The 14,997-nt window shown below is 44.5% G+C and overlaps 1 protein-coding gene across 1 annotated transcript; it reads right to left on the bottom strand.

The window, feature by feature from the left end:
• Positions 1-13,337: 13,337 nt before the first annotated feature.
• On the bottom strand, positions 13,338-14,775 carry LOC117702152 (ferritin light chain 1-like). The gene is given in 3 exon segments (XM_076706389.1): positions 13,338-13,736; positions 13,739-13,765; positions 13,768-14,775. Coding segments are annotated over 3 exon segments (519 nt in total). The 5' UTR covers positions 13,873-14,775; the 3' UTR covers positions 13,338-13,349.
• Between the last annotated feature and the right edge of the window lie 222 nt (positions 14,776-14,997).

Genomic DNA, 14,997 nt, shown 5'->3' on the forward strand with positions numbered 1-14,997 from the left:
AAGATTGGCTAAGGGCCTGCTGTGGCCCGGGGTGGGAAGCTGTTTGTGTTTATTTCACAGGTGGAAACAATTTAATTTGGGTCCCCACGTGGCTGCTGCAGCCAAAATGGCAGAGCAACGGCGGAGCGCGGCCTGGAGTCGCTGGCCCCCACGTGGTGCAGGCATGGCTGCAGGAGCTGGAACCGCCTGAGGATCAAAAAGAAGGAAGCTGGATTACAAGATTTTGGCTCTGACTCTCCTGCCATTTGGTGATGGGTATACCGCCGTGGGCCATGGTCAGATACATAGTTAAACGGCCAATAGCTCAGCTGAGAGTTTAAAAATTTTTTGATTTGCCTATGTTTATAGAGAAAAGGTTTACAGTTTACAGTTTAAATTTAAGGTTTTAAGCTAAAAGCCAAAATGCACAATTCAGGCTTAACCAAGCCTCAGAGAACAGGCCTGAGGGAGGTTACATTTACATTTGAATTAAGACTGAGATGCAGAAGCTCAGATGTTAAAAGCTCCTTTTGTTCTGAGTCTAAAGACCAGATCCTAAAAATGTGCTTATGAAATATGGTTCAAATTATTTTAATTCCTCTATATTCAAAGTTGTTAAAAATAAGATTCCTTAGATTCCTTTAATATGTGTTACAATTATTAGAGAATAAGATTGGCTTTTATCCGATATTATCATGGGACTAAAAAAGATTGGTTATTAAATTAATCCAAAATAAAGCTCAAATTTAAGATTTATACAGCATAACTTGTCTTCTCCAGCTACCATTTCAGTAAATGTTTACATAAAAAATATTTTTATACCATTCCTTTACATTTCTGGTAGAGGTTTAAGGTTTACAGGTAATAAATTTATTCATAATGTTTAAGAGCCCATGGAGCGATATTTGTTAAAAAATAATTGCTTCAGAAAATGGGTAATGTTTTATATTTTACATATATATACAAATTTTGTTGCTTTAATACAAAAGGGTAAGAGGTTAAATCTTTTGGTGTGTATTATATTTTATTAGTGGATTTCTCTAAGGAAATTTTTTCTGCAAGCTATTGCCTCAATATAGCGAGCTCTTAAAAATTTTTAAAATACTTGTTACTCCAAAAAAATATTCAAAGACAGTGTCTTTCTATGTTTGAGTCAATTTGGCTTTAGAAACAGCTCAGCCATTAAAGGCTGGACTTAATTTAAAATATAAAGGCTAAACTCCCAGCAGCCACGTGGTGTCTCACAACCATTTGTGGTGGGGATCTAACGCCATCTTCTGGCTTGTGAGTGTACATGCAAAGAAAAATAATTTACTTTTAATCTTGATTTACTCTTAATAATTTTAAAAGTTGTTAAGAGATATTATTTGACTAAAACCTCATCTTAAGCTTACCATAAGAGGATTTAAAACCTCTGTTTAATGTTTTCAAAGGGATACAAGTCCAAAATTAAATCATATATATATTTTCTTAAATTTACCCTGCTTCAACACAATTAAATTATGTGTTGTAGCCACTGTTAAAATGTTTAAAAGGGGTATATCTGCCTTTGTCTTGTTAAATATGGTTTATAAAGTGCAGAATGTTTCGGCTACAAGATTTAATATCTCTAGCCATTTAAATAACATTAAAAATTAATAAGGTGTTTTGGAAATACATCTGCACAATCGGTGTTGGTGTGTGTAAACCCTTTATTCTTCAACCTTCAGAATAATTCTGATATCTTGGATTGTAAAACTGTTACATGCTTTTAGCACAATGCTAGATTGGATCACTAGACCTAGCCTTGGTTGTGCATGTGCCTACCTTTGTGCCCATCTCAGTACATCATTATGGAGACTTAAAAGAGACTTTGGTCAATCAGAGAGTTGATTGGCTCTAAGCCCATGTGAAGGGGCTCACAGATGTGGCTCAAACAAGCTGTGTGTCAACAGCCTCACATCCAGGTGTTACACCTCTAAGATTTGTGAATGATGCATTTACTTAAAGCCATAATCTTTCTGCTTATTTAAAAGGAAAGTGGAATGGGAAGTTGGTCCAGGTACAGCAGCAATTGCAAATCCGGATTTCCAGCCTTGATGGAGTGCGGATGGAACCTGTTTCCTGTGGAGATTTTACTTCTTAAATGTCTTCTGCTCTTTTCTTTCTTTCTTTCTAAAGAGCGGGAATAGGCTTGATTGGTACAGCCCTATGATGTGAATTAGTATTCATAGATGGTTGGTTTGTAAGCTCAGAGCCCAGCAAAATAAGTGACAAGGTAGCTTAAAGCCTAAGCACTCGCAAGCCTTGGAGCAAGCATCCTTCCCTGAAATTTGACTATCTAGGCTGGAATGTAGCCGATGACTGCGACCCTCAGTCTAAGCACTCCAGGGGTTCGTCCCATTGCACTGGGAAGATGAGAGGTCTAAGTCCAGTCAGCTCTTGCCTAAATAATTGTGGTACCTAATAATAGGTTGACAGCCCTCGCACTCCTGGGAGCTATATATACTCCATTGCACAGGGATGGGTGTCAATGCCTCTTTATATTTCCTTAGCCCGTGCACCCAGAGGACTGGTCTCCATTGCACCTGGAAGGGTAAGGAAAAATTCTTCGGGCTATAAGCTCTTGATCGCTTATTCCCCCAAGATGGAGTTTGCTTGATCGGGTTTGAGTTCGAATCTTATTTGGTACTACATTTAATCGGCAAAAGGCTATTTCATATTAATAATTTAAACAGGGGGAGATGTAGTGAGCCGCTGTTTCAGTGGCTACACATTTGCATTTCCAAGATGGCGCTGGCCGCGTGTCTTCTCCAGATGTAAACAATTATCTGCGCAGTTGCTAGGCAGATAGGCGTGCCTTAGTCACTGCCAATCCCGAGGCATAATATTGGGTGGTGAGCGAACAGCCATTCAGAAGTGAATACGTCACTCTAGGGTGTATTTAAGGAGCCTCTTCCGGTTTCTTCCGCCTTTTCCGCTTTTGCTGTTACAAGAAGTAAAGCCTCGTCTGTAGTGATACCCGATTACTGCCTCTGTGTCCTTTTTCGCGGGCGAAGGGGACACAGAAGAGGTGCGCGTAACACAGGACCTTAACACCTACATGAAGTCAGCAGCTTTGTTTACACTTGGAGCTTCCTACAAGAGCTTAGAAGAACAGACTGCCTGCTGAGCCTGCTTTGTGAAGTGATCCAGCTGAAACAAAGAACTGGTTCAGCTATCTCCAGGTGGGGTCTATCCAAGGAGGGCTCTCTTTTTCCTGAGGAGAAAGAGAGGGGGAAGTTGGGGGAGGGACTCATAAGAGTAAAACTGGGAAGAGAGTAGGAGGTGTATAATTTTGATATAAACAAAAAAAATCAGTTATTGGAGAAAATATGAAATTCTCAAAATTCTGAACAATTCTGGGCCTTGGGTGATTTACAGGATACAGGAACTTGTAGACATAGACATAATTAAATTTACAGAAGCTCAAATTGTAAGGCTCAGGAAGCCCCCAAAGGGGACCCCACTCGAGTCACAGGATGGCGCACACCCAAAGGATACACGGAAGACCAACTTGCTGCAAGAACACAAGGTAGTTTAATGGCGGAACGTTCCGGGCCGACACATGTCTCAATGTGGGAGACCGGGGCATCGACCTCGTGGCTCCAGGGTTTAGGGTTAATATAAGCTCGGGGTGGGGAAAAGGAGAAACTTTCACGAGGGTGCACACGATTGGGTGTTTTCCAATTTTTGAACATCTGGCCAAACCGGTCCATGGGGGAGGGGAGCAGTTCCTGCAGGCGGATGTTTATCTCTTATCTTCATTCTTGGGATGGCTCAGTAGCCCATTGTCCTGTAACTCTGCATTCTTTGTTTACGGATTAACTGGCCTCTGGTTGGCAAACCAGAGGGGCAACTTTAGCTACTCAGGCTAGGGAAAAAGAATCTATAATTCATGGGACCCATAAAATTTTCTTTTATTTTCCCTCTCCCTCTCCTGAATAATTTTAACCTTAAAATCTCTAGCCTAGGCTCTAAAAATCATTTTCTACCTTATCAGGATCTTCCTGTGGTTGGCACTGTAGTCTCAACACCATTAATTGGACAGCATCAACTCTGTTTTTGACGATGGTCATAACTCTATTTATCACACATGGGCCGAAAATCAAAATTAAGCAAATTATCATCACCGGTCCAGCTAAGGCAGAAAACAAGGTAGTCATCCAGGGAGATCGTGAGAACCAGGACTCGAACCAGCCCTGTTGGGCATCTCGATCTTTTTGTCTCTTATCTAGTCTTTCTCTAAGCCTCTGCATCGAGTCTCTGACTACTCCAGTATGGTCAGCATAAAAGCAACACTCTTCTTTAAGGGCTGCACACAGTCCATTATCTTTTAAAAACAACAAATCGAGCCCTCATAGTATGGGGGTGTTGTTGCTAAACATAGCCAGCAAGATTCAGTAGAGTCTGGGCTTGTATTATTTAGAGCGTGGAAGGCTCCAACAACCAAATTAAATAGTCTCTGTCCTGTCGAAGGATCGGGTGGTGTGGTCAAGATCTTGGGGCCTTGTGAGGGGGTAAAATCATAAGGACCAGCAGTCACTGGTGCAGGTTGGACTGGTGTTTGAGTAAGGGACTTTGGAGGGGGCCCCTGAGCAAGAAGGACTTTGTTAAGTCCCATAGGTGTTGGAGAGGGGGTTTCTAGGGTCAACTTAATTTTAAAAATTAACCCAGGTTCTTTTCCAGCAGCATCTATACGCAATCCCCAGTTGTTTCCCTTAAGCCAACTCCGATGGTCTCGTTTCCCTGCATTAGTGAATCTTATAACTATGGGGTTGCAGTAGCTGTTTTTACAGGCTCCATTGGGAATATTTTCAAATCCGCACCCATTCTCAGGATATTTAGAACTATCTCTCTCCCCTTGGTTGGACTTATCATAGCTGCTGTTCCTCTTTACCGTAATCAAGTCCCATGTGGAAGTAGGATTCCAATAGGCCTCACTGGTAGTTTCACATCCCCATGTAGCGCAATAAAAATTAGAGGTCCCCCCACACTTGTGTTGGAGCTTCCGATTGTGGCCCTGACCAGGGCAAACATAAAATCTTGAGGACCGGAGATTAGCCCGGTAGAATTGTCCTGAGCACCCAAGTGTGCCTCCTATCCCGTTAGGAACACACTGTCTTTCAGCAGGTGGTTTAGTTAGGTCTGTGTGGTCTGGAAGATCCCAGGTAAGCAATCCGGCTGCTAACTTACAGATATCAGGCGTAAGATCTGGCCACCAAGTCCATGGAGGATGTATAGCAGTAATTGACCACACAGCGTTTTCTTCTTCATTAATCACCTCCCAGGTTTGTCGCATCGGGGCATGGGGGTTGCTGTCCTGACTCAGGGTTGCATTTATGACATAAACGCAACTTAAGAGGATTATTAGTCTTTTCCAAAATCCACTCATCTGGACTAGTTTCAGGAGGAGCCCTTTTGGCATGTGAAGCATGAACCCAGGTGGGGATCCCTTCCACCTTAATGGCAGTTGGGGTTGTCAACAGTACCAGGTAGGGTCCTTTCCAGCGAGACTCGAGATTTCCCGTCCGGTGTCTCCGTACCAGGACGGCGTCTCCAATCTCAAACTGATGGGGAACTGCAGGGTCTCCAGCGGTGTAAGTGTCTTTCAGCTGTTCCCAAATATCTCTCCTGATCTTCTCAAGGGCCTTTAAATGGGCTAAAAGGTGGGTGGAAGGTATAAAATTATTGTCATCAGGGCATGTCACACTATCTAGGGTTTCAAACAGAGGCGGAGGTGCACCGAACAGTATCTCAAAGGGTGTTAGTCCCAAAGGTCCGGGTGTGTTCCGGACCCGGAACAGGGCTAGGGAGAGAAGGGCTGTCCAGTCAATCCCACCGGTCTCAATCGATAATTTCGTAAGGGTCTCTTTAATAGTTCTATTCATTCTTTCTACCTGCCCTGAGCTCTGGAGTCGGTAAGCACAATGTAACTTCCAATTTATCCCCAGTTGTCTGGCCAGTCCCTGACTTACCTGGGCGATGAAGGCAGGCCCATTGTCTGACCCAATTACCTTAGGTACTCCAAATTGGGGAAGGATGTCTTCCAGTATCTTCTTGGCCACTACATTTGCTGTTTCTTTCTTGGTGGGAAATGTTTTAACCTACCCTGAGAAAATATCTATGAAAACTAGAAGATATTTGTTGCCGTATTGGGCAGGTTTGACTTCTGTGAAATCGACCTCCCAATAAGTTCCAGGTCGATCTCCTCGTAGGCGCTTTCCCCCACTATGCCTGCTGGATCCGGCATTAGTGAGGGCACACGCCCTGCAGTTTCTTACCAGATCTTCCGGCTGTCTTTTGGAGCCTAGGAATGTGGTAAGGGGATTTGTTGGATAGTTCTATCATTTTTCTGGCCCCCAGGTGGGTGAGGCGGTGCATACTGGTCAGGTATTCTAGCCCCTCTCCTTCTGTGAGGACTCTCTTTTCCAGGGCCCTCTCATCCTGGTGGGACCGCACTTTGGCTATAAGAGTCATTGGTCCGTGTGCTGCCTCTTTAGCCATCTGATCTGCCGTCTGGTTTCCCTTTTCGATAGGGCCAGTCCCCTTCTGGTGTCCTGGGCAGTGGATGATTGCCACCTTTCGTGGCAAGTGGATAGCCTCTAGTAAATCAAGAATCTGCTTTTTATTTTTAATGTCTCTGCCTGCAGACATCAGCAACCCACGCTGTCTGTAAATTGCCCCATGAACATGGGCTGTTGCAAAAGCGTATCGGCTATCAGTATAAATGTTTACAGACTTCCCTTCTGCCAGATTTAGGGCTTGGATCAGAGCAATAAGTTCTGCTTTTTGCGCCGAAGTTCCTTCTGGCAGGCTGCTAGCCCAAATGACAGTCTTTCCATCTACTACCACTGCCCCAGCCCTTTGCTTACCTTCTTTCACGAAGCTACTTCCATCCGTGAACCAGGTCTCCGCCCCAGGCCACAGCTGGTCGGTCAAATCTGACCGGGTCCCTGCTTCTTCAGCCAGTATCTCCTCACACTGATGTACTGGGGTCTCATCGGCTTCAGGTAGCAGGGTAGCGGGGTTGAGGACGGCAGATGGAGCGAAAGTCACTCGCTCTGTTAGTAACAAGCTCTGGTAATGGGTGATTCTAGCGTTGGTTATCCAGCGGTCTGGCAGTTGTCTGATGATGTTTTCGAGGGCATGGGGGGCCACTACTGTCACTTTCTGACCCAAGGTTAGCTTATCAGCATCTTTTATCAGTGTGGCTGTTGCAGCTATCACTCACAGGCAAGAGGGCCATCCGCTAGCCACAGGATCTAGTTTTTTTTGACAGATAAGCCACCGGATGCTTCCAAGATCCTAGAGCTTGGGTGAGGACCCCTCTGGCAACCCCCTTTCTCTCATCAATATATAGGGTAAAAGGCTTGCTTAAATCTGGCAGTGCTAGGGCAGGGGCCTGTAGCAGTGTCTTTTTAAGAGTTTCGAAAGCCACCTGGTGTTCTTTTGTCCAGATGAACTTCCCTTTTTCTTTTGTCAAGGGATATAATGGGGCTGCTAAAGTGGCGAATCCTGGAATCCAAAGCCTACAAAATCCCGCGGTCCCCAGGAATTCCCTTACCTGGCGAGGGGTGGTTGGGGTTGGGATTTGTGTGACTGTCCATTTTCTGGCTTCTGTGAGCCACCGCTGTCCATTTTTTAGGGTATATCCCAAGTATGTCACCTCAGTTCGACATAGCTCTGCTTTCTTAGCAGAGACCTGATACCCCAACTCACCTAACTCAGCCAGGATCTTCTGAGTCCCCAGTTCGCAATCTTCTTGGGTCTCTGTGGCCAGAAATATGTCATCAGTATAAATGATAAGAGTCACCTGCGGGTTATTAGTGCGGAAGGGGGCAAGGTCCCGGTGTAGAGCTTCATCGAACAGTGTTGGGGAGTTTTTGAATCCTTGGGGTAATCTCGTCCATGTGTCTGGTTCTCCCACTCTCAGGGTCCCGCCACTCGAAAGCAAACAGGGGCTGGCTGTTTGGATGTAACGTCAGACAGAAGAAGGCATCTTTTAAATCTAAGACGGTATACCAGTTTCGAGTGGGTGGCAATGTACTGAGCAAGTTGTAGGGGTTGGGCACTGTAGGGTGGACATCTTGTACCCTCTTGTTGACTTCCCTAAGATCCTGTACCGGACAATAGTCGTTTGTCCCCAGTTTTTTTACTGGCAATAAGGGGGTATTCCAAGGGGACCTGCAAGGGACTAAAGTCCCCTGTTCTAACAGTCTCTTAATGTGGGGGCATATGCCCTCTCTGGCTTCCTTGCTCATGGGGTACTGTCAGACCCCAATGGGGGTGGCTCCAGACTTGAGCTCAATCACCACAGGGGGGGCCTGTCTAGCCATTCCCGTGCCCCCTGTCTCAGCCCATGCCTGAGGAAATCAAAGTAGCCATTCCTGAAGCTCCTCGGGGGGCTTCTCTCTCTCTCTCTTGGTATAGCCGGTATTCTTCTTCTAGCTGAAGGGACAATATTAACATTTGGGGTGTCTCAGTTCCCCATGACAGTTCCGGTCCAGAGGGGGCAAATTTTATCTGGGCCTTTAGTTTGGTTAACAAGTCTCTGCCCAGTAAGGGCGTTGGGCACTCTGGTGTTACTGAAAATGAGTGGGATACGTGGTTTCTTCCGAGATCCGCTGTACGAGAAAGTAGTCCATGGATACGGTTTTTGTCCTGTAGCCCCAATCACCAGCGTCTTTTTATCTTGTATCATTCCCAGAGGATTTTTAAGAACAGAATATTCTGCTCCCGTGTCCACCAAGAAATCTATGGGGGTCCCCTCTGTTTTCAGAGTTACCCTAGGCTCGGAGAGGGGAACCGAACCCCGACTTCCCTAATCTTCATTATCTAAAGACAGCACTTTGGTCTCTTTCTTTTTAGGACACTCTCGGGCCCAATGGCCCTTCTCTTTGCAGTATGCACACTGGTCTCTCTCTAGTAGTAGTTGGTCTCTTTTGGGTCTCCTTGGCCCCTGCCTTCTGCCGTCACCCAGGTTCCCTGTCTGTCTAGCCTTTCCAGTTCCCTGACGCCTTCATTCTCCTACCACTGTGGCCAGTATCCTTGTTAGGTTCTCTTCTTGTCTCTTTTCCCTTCTATCTTCATCCTCAGCCCTTTCTTTCTTTTCTCTCTCCTGTTTCTCTTCCTCTGTCTCTCTCTTATGATACACTTTCTCAGCCTCCTTTACCACATCTCTGATAGTATAATCTTGCAATCCCTCAATACGCTGTAACCTCCTTCTAATGTCCGGGGCGGACTGCCCAATGAAAGCCATGATTACGGAAGCTCGCTGCCCCTCTGACATAGGGTCAAAAGGCGTGTACCTACGGTAAGCCTCCATGAGCCTCTCTAGGAGCACAGAAGGGGGTTCAGTCACTCCTTGCATAACCTCTCTTACCTTTGCCAAATTGGTGGGTTTTCTCGCTGCACCCCTGAGACCAGCCACGAGAGCCCAGTGGTAAATGGACAGCCGTTCCCTACCTGCTGCCGTGTCGTAATCCCACAGAGGACGGGTCAAGGGAAACCCCTCGTCTATAGCAGCCTGAGTGGTGGGGTGTCCTTGATTATCTCAGATATTTTTCCGAGCCTCAAGGAGAATCCTCTCCCTCTCTTCAGTAGTGAACAGTGTCTGTAGGAGCTGCTGACAATCATCCCACGTGGGTTGGTGGGAAAACATAAGGAACTCTATCAGGCCTGTGAGTCCTGCAGGATTTTCTGAAAAAGGGGGATGGTTAACTTTCCAATTATAGAGATCAGAGGAGGAAAAAGGCCAATACTGCAGGAGCTGCAGCTCGTTCTCGCCAGTTGGGGGCGGCCCAACGGCCCTAAGGTGGGAGGAAAGGCTTGACCCACAGGGGTGGATAACGAGCCAAGATTTCCCACACGGTGATATATGGTTGATGATCTGGATGCAACCCTGATCCTTCCTGAAAAACAACTGCCCTAACGGCTCTAATGGTGGGTAAATCAAAAGTCCCTCGAGGTGGCCATCCCACATTGAAAGTTGGCCACTCAGAGGTGCAAAGGGTCCGCCAAGGCCCCTTTTTTACAACTACTGACAATAAGCGTCCTTGGTCCCTAACATCCAACCAATGGTCCATAGACAAAGACAAGAGGGTTGTCACAGCCTGTCCCATCTCGTCCACCAAAATCCGGATAGGAACACAAGACCCTAGCACAAAAACAGGATAAGAACACAAAACCCTATCACAAAAACAGGATAAGAACACAAGACCCTATCACCGCCAAACACACTCGCCCACATTTAGTCTTATATAGTCAGCCAAATGCAAGTTCCGATGGGGCAGGTCCTCGTACCTTCCCCTGTAGGAGGAGTGCTTCGTCTCCTTCATTCAAAAAATGGGCAGTCAGGCTATCCTGACTCCCTTCCACTTGGGACGTCTCCCAGATTTTTCAGCCTCAGACCATTGGACCTCACGGTCGCACAACGGCAGCTGTCAGAACCTAAACCAGAGCCAGAAGCCAGAAGCCAGAATCCACACCCAAACACCGCACTCAAATACACCTCACTCACAGACACACAGACACACAGACACACAGACACACAGACTTAAACCCACCTCCAAGAGGACTTCAGAGGTCCTAGGTGATCACGAAAACCCCGGATGAGTTTTCCGGCCCATGCACCAAGATGTAAGGCTCGGGAAGCCCCCAAAGGGGACCCCACTCGAGTCATAGGATGGCGCACACCCAAAGGATACACGGAAGACCAACTTGCTGCAAGAACACGAGGTAGTTTAATGGCGGAACATTCCGGGCCGACACATGTCTCAATGTGGGAGACGGGGCATCGACCTTGTGGCTCCAGGGTTTAGGGTTAATATAAGCTCGGGGTGGGGAAAAGGAGAAACTTTCACGAGGGTGCACACGATTGGGTGTTTTCCAATTTTTGAACATCTGGCCAAACCGGTCCATGGGGGCGGGGAGCAGTTCTGCAGGCGGATGTTTATCTCTTATCTTCATTCTTGGGATGGCTCAGTAGCCCATTGTCCTGTAACTCTGCATTCTTTGTTTACGGATTAACTGGCCTCTGGTTGGCAAACCAGAGGGGCAACTTTAGCTACTCAGGCTAGGGAAAAAGAATCTATAATTCATGGGACCCATAAAATTTTCTTTTAATATAAATACATACAGTTAATGTAAAAGAATAAAGCATTCTCACTAGCGCATCTAAGCATGGTATGTCCCCTTTGATACAACATCATATCCCAGAGGAAAGGATTCAGACTTTTCTAAGCATATTTTTTATGAAAATTTCATCTATTCACATCACAGTCATATAAAGTTATGAGATTCTAATTGTTTCTTAAGGTACCTGTCAATTATCTTTGATATATAATCTGTAAGGAACAGGCCCTTCTCAGAGCTGACTTCATATTTGCAATAGGAAAGAAAACAAGTTTGAAGTGAAGTTGTTTTGAAGTGCTGTGATAACCAGAAGTTGTTTTAATAATCAAAAGTTGTTTTGAAAACCTTATGAATCAAAATATTTGTACATTAAAATAAGTTGTTTTGAATTAAGTGTGATAACCAGCTGTAATGAAGTCATAGCCCCACAAACACAAACCAAACACATCTGGTTATCTGCCATGTACATCAGAAGTAACCCTAATTCAAGCATAAAAAAGGAGCCCTTGCCCGGAGCACTTTATCACACTGGTAGCTATGGTTACCTAGCGTGATCCTCCGTTCAGGCCTCCTCTGCAGCCGAGAGACCAAGCACTCTGCATCATGGATCATCAAAGCAGCAGCTGAGAGACTGAGCACTTTGTACCAGATCGTCAAGGAGACAGCCAAAGCCTCTAACTTTGTGCTCAAGCACTCTCTGGACCTGAGCTGCTGGAAACTACAGTCATAAGTACTCAGGTCGTATAACTCATGAATGATAATATACTTACTGCTATGTTTATTTCTTTGGTAATTAGCAACTTACTATTTGTGTTTATTGTATTGATATTGATAGAGTCAATGCATAGGAAATGTGGCAATACCTCGTTGTTATAATAGCTTTAGCATTGGTGATAATATATTGTTTGCTGTGCATTATTAAAGAGCATTTAAATAACAAACCTCTGTCTCTGGTGTACTCTCTCCCTTCTTGGGGAACTGACCATCTCACAGTCAATCCTGTATACGATTCCTGAGTAGAGAGGACCTGTCACCCCTCTCCCCACAGGGACCCTAAAACCTTATCAGAACCTGCTCACAACAGATAACAGACTGGGCTTGAGACAGTATTAAACATGTACAAATTCAAATCACAGGAAATCTCTGCAGCCCCATGTTTTTCTTACCAGGTTTCTTCTGTTTGAATAAAACACCATGACCAACTTAGCAATTAAAACCTTATTTCACCTTAAAGTTACAGTCCAGCATGAAGAGAAATTAAGTCAGAAACACAAAAATACACACAAACATATCACACACACAAGAAAGGAAGTCATAAGACATGTGGGACATGATCAAATACATAAACTTTTAATTATTGGCGTAGCTGAATGAGACACTAAGTTAATGGCATGGATATCTTCAGCATGCTCTCAGATTAAAACTCCCCACACTAAGGAAAGGGCCATCTATGCACAACAACCCCCCCACACACACACACACACACTCACACAGAGCACCAAATTGATTAGATGAGATAGGAAAATCCCCTGAGCATTATTAAAACACTCAGTATATATAACAAAGGATGTATATTGAAAGCTGTGAGAGAAAAGAATACCAACAGCTGGTGTTTCAGTGAAAACTCTGAGATCCCCAGAGGTTGTAGCAATGCATACAGGTCTTAAAGACTAGAACAGCAAACCGAAAACAATATACCCAGCAAAACTGTGATGATTTAAGGAGAATGGAAATTTTCCATGACATAAACAGCCTAAACAAATTATATTCAATAAACTAAAACCTAAGGGAAATATACGAAACATTATTCCTCCCTGAAGAGAGAATTCAGCGTTGCAGAGAGAGTCATATTGTGGAAAGTCTTAATTATTAAAGAATAAAATTCACTAAAAAGAAAACACCAAAAATCAGCAACAGTATTACCACTACTTATACATGTATATCAATAGTTTTAAATATCGGTGTCCTCAATTCTTCAGTCAAAGGACAGACTGAATAGAAAGATCAAGAAGGAATGGGATAGGGAAGTAGACCACATACACTTGATGAATGGAGCAGAGTCCCAACAGCTACACTTTATTATTTATTTATTTATTTATTTATTTATTCATTTATTCATTTATTGCTGTTTCAAAAAGCTTTATTTTTAATTGGTCCAAGACTTGGGAGAAGCTCCAAGGCGGTTACAAAGCTGCCTAGTGGCTTGAGAGGTTCATTCAGGTGGAGGTCCTGAGGCTCAGGGATGCCTGGGGCACGCCAGTCTGTGCTGGTTGTGGCACTGCCAGCCTCTGGAGGTTGATCAGGTGGTTGCTCATCATCTTGATGAGTTTCACCTCCTTATCCAGGAAGTGGCTTTCCAAAAAGTCACAGAGATGAGGGTTTCTGTGGGCAGAACTCAGAGTATGCAGATCCAAGAGGGCCTTTTTCAGGTTCTTCTCCAGGGCCAAGGCAGCATCCATGGCCTCCTGGGTTTTACCCCATTTATCTTGAGATGGCTGCTGCACATCCTGGAAGAGTGCACCTCCCCCCCCCACCCCACCCCCGTGCTTCTCCTTGGCCAGTTCGCAGAAGAAGTGGCCTATACCCTCCAAACCTATATCATCCATTCATCCCTATCAAAAAAGAAGCCCAGAGGCCCAGAGAGACATAGATGTAGGAGGCCCACAGGTGCGAGTTGACCAGGAGGTTCATGGCAGCTTCCACTTCAGTAGAATAATTCTGACAAATCTGAGAGGTCATGGCTGATCCCAAGTATGGGACGAACCGTGAAGACTGGTCCTAGGAGCTATGGCAGAGGCTGCGACTGGAGAGACTTGTAAGGCAGCTGGAAGCTAATAAAGTAGGAGTCCCCGGGTCTGTTCTGTCCAAACATTGTTGAAGCAAGACACAGACCCACATGACCTCCAGCTCTAATGCTGATTAATGATTATTGTAAATAATAAAAGTTGTGTGGTTTTGATCTGGGAACTGAATGATCAAAGGCAGGCTTCACGCCCCAGATTGAGGTTAAATATTTTCTACAACATACTCTGCAGGTCTTCCTGTGGTGTCCTTGACCCCTCCGGTTTGCTTGAGAATTCTGTCCAATTTGAAACAACTAAATTATTCCTGAAACCTGTTCAAATCTCCTAAATTATTCAATTCTTTTCAACTATGTTTTCAATGCATTCAAGTGCCTAAAGTTGAAGACAATTATGTAATTGCTAGTGATGTCATGTTCATTTGTTGTTAACAGTATCACACATACCCAGAGCTTAATAATAAGTCTTTTTTGGTTTGTTTGGTTTAGTTTTGTTTTCAAAACAGGAGATCTCTATATAGCCTCGGCTATCCTGGTCATCTATCTGTGAATCATGCTGCTCTTGAATTCACCAAGATTCTGCCTGCCTCTGCCTCCCAAGTACTGAGATTAAAGGCAGGCTGCACTACACCTGACCCATAAAGGGTCTGGTTTCTTATCTGGTTGATCATATATTGCATCTTATAGGTAGTTCTTAAATTAACTTTAGATTAGACCTGGGCACAGTAATTGCCCAATGGGACATTAGTAAACACTGATCTCTCTAGCTTCTGAAACTCTTGTTCTACCATGTGAACAAGGCTGGACTAACTTGCCATAAATGGAGAAGAAATCACTACCCACTTCAAACGACAGACATGATAGAAAAATTTCAATTAACCAGATAAAATGCAGAGCTGAGCATCCCATAAAGAATTAATGTGAGTCATGAACAGAATGGGACTTTTCAGGCATGAGATTATGAAATACTTATTATTGCAATATAAATATGCAAATACAATTAGTTCATACAAAACACTGAATAGAATTCAAATCAACTAAAATAGAAAAAAAACAGAGGAGAT

The sequence above is a fragment of the Arvicanthis niloticus genome, unplaced genomic scaffold (assembly GCF_011762505.2).
Source record: "Arvicanthis niloticus isolate mArvNil1 unplaced genomic scaffold, mArvNil1.pat.X pat_scaffold_515_arrow_ctg1, whole genome shotgun sequence".
In the NCBI taxonomy this organism is placed as follows: domain Eukaryota; kingdom Metazoa; phylum Chordata; class Mammalia; order Rodentia; family Muridae; genus Arvicanthis; species Arvicanthis niloticus.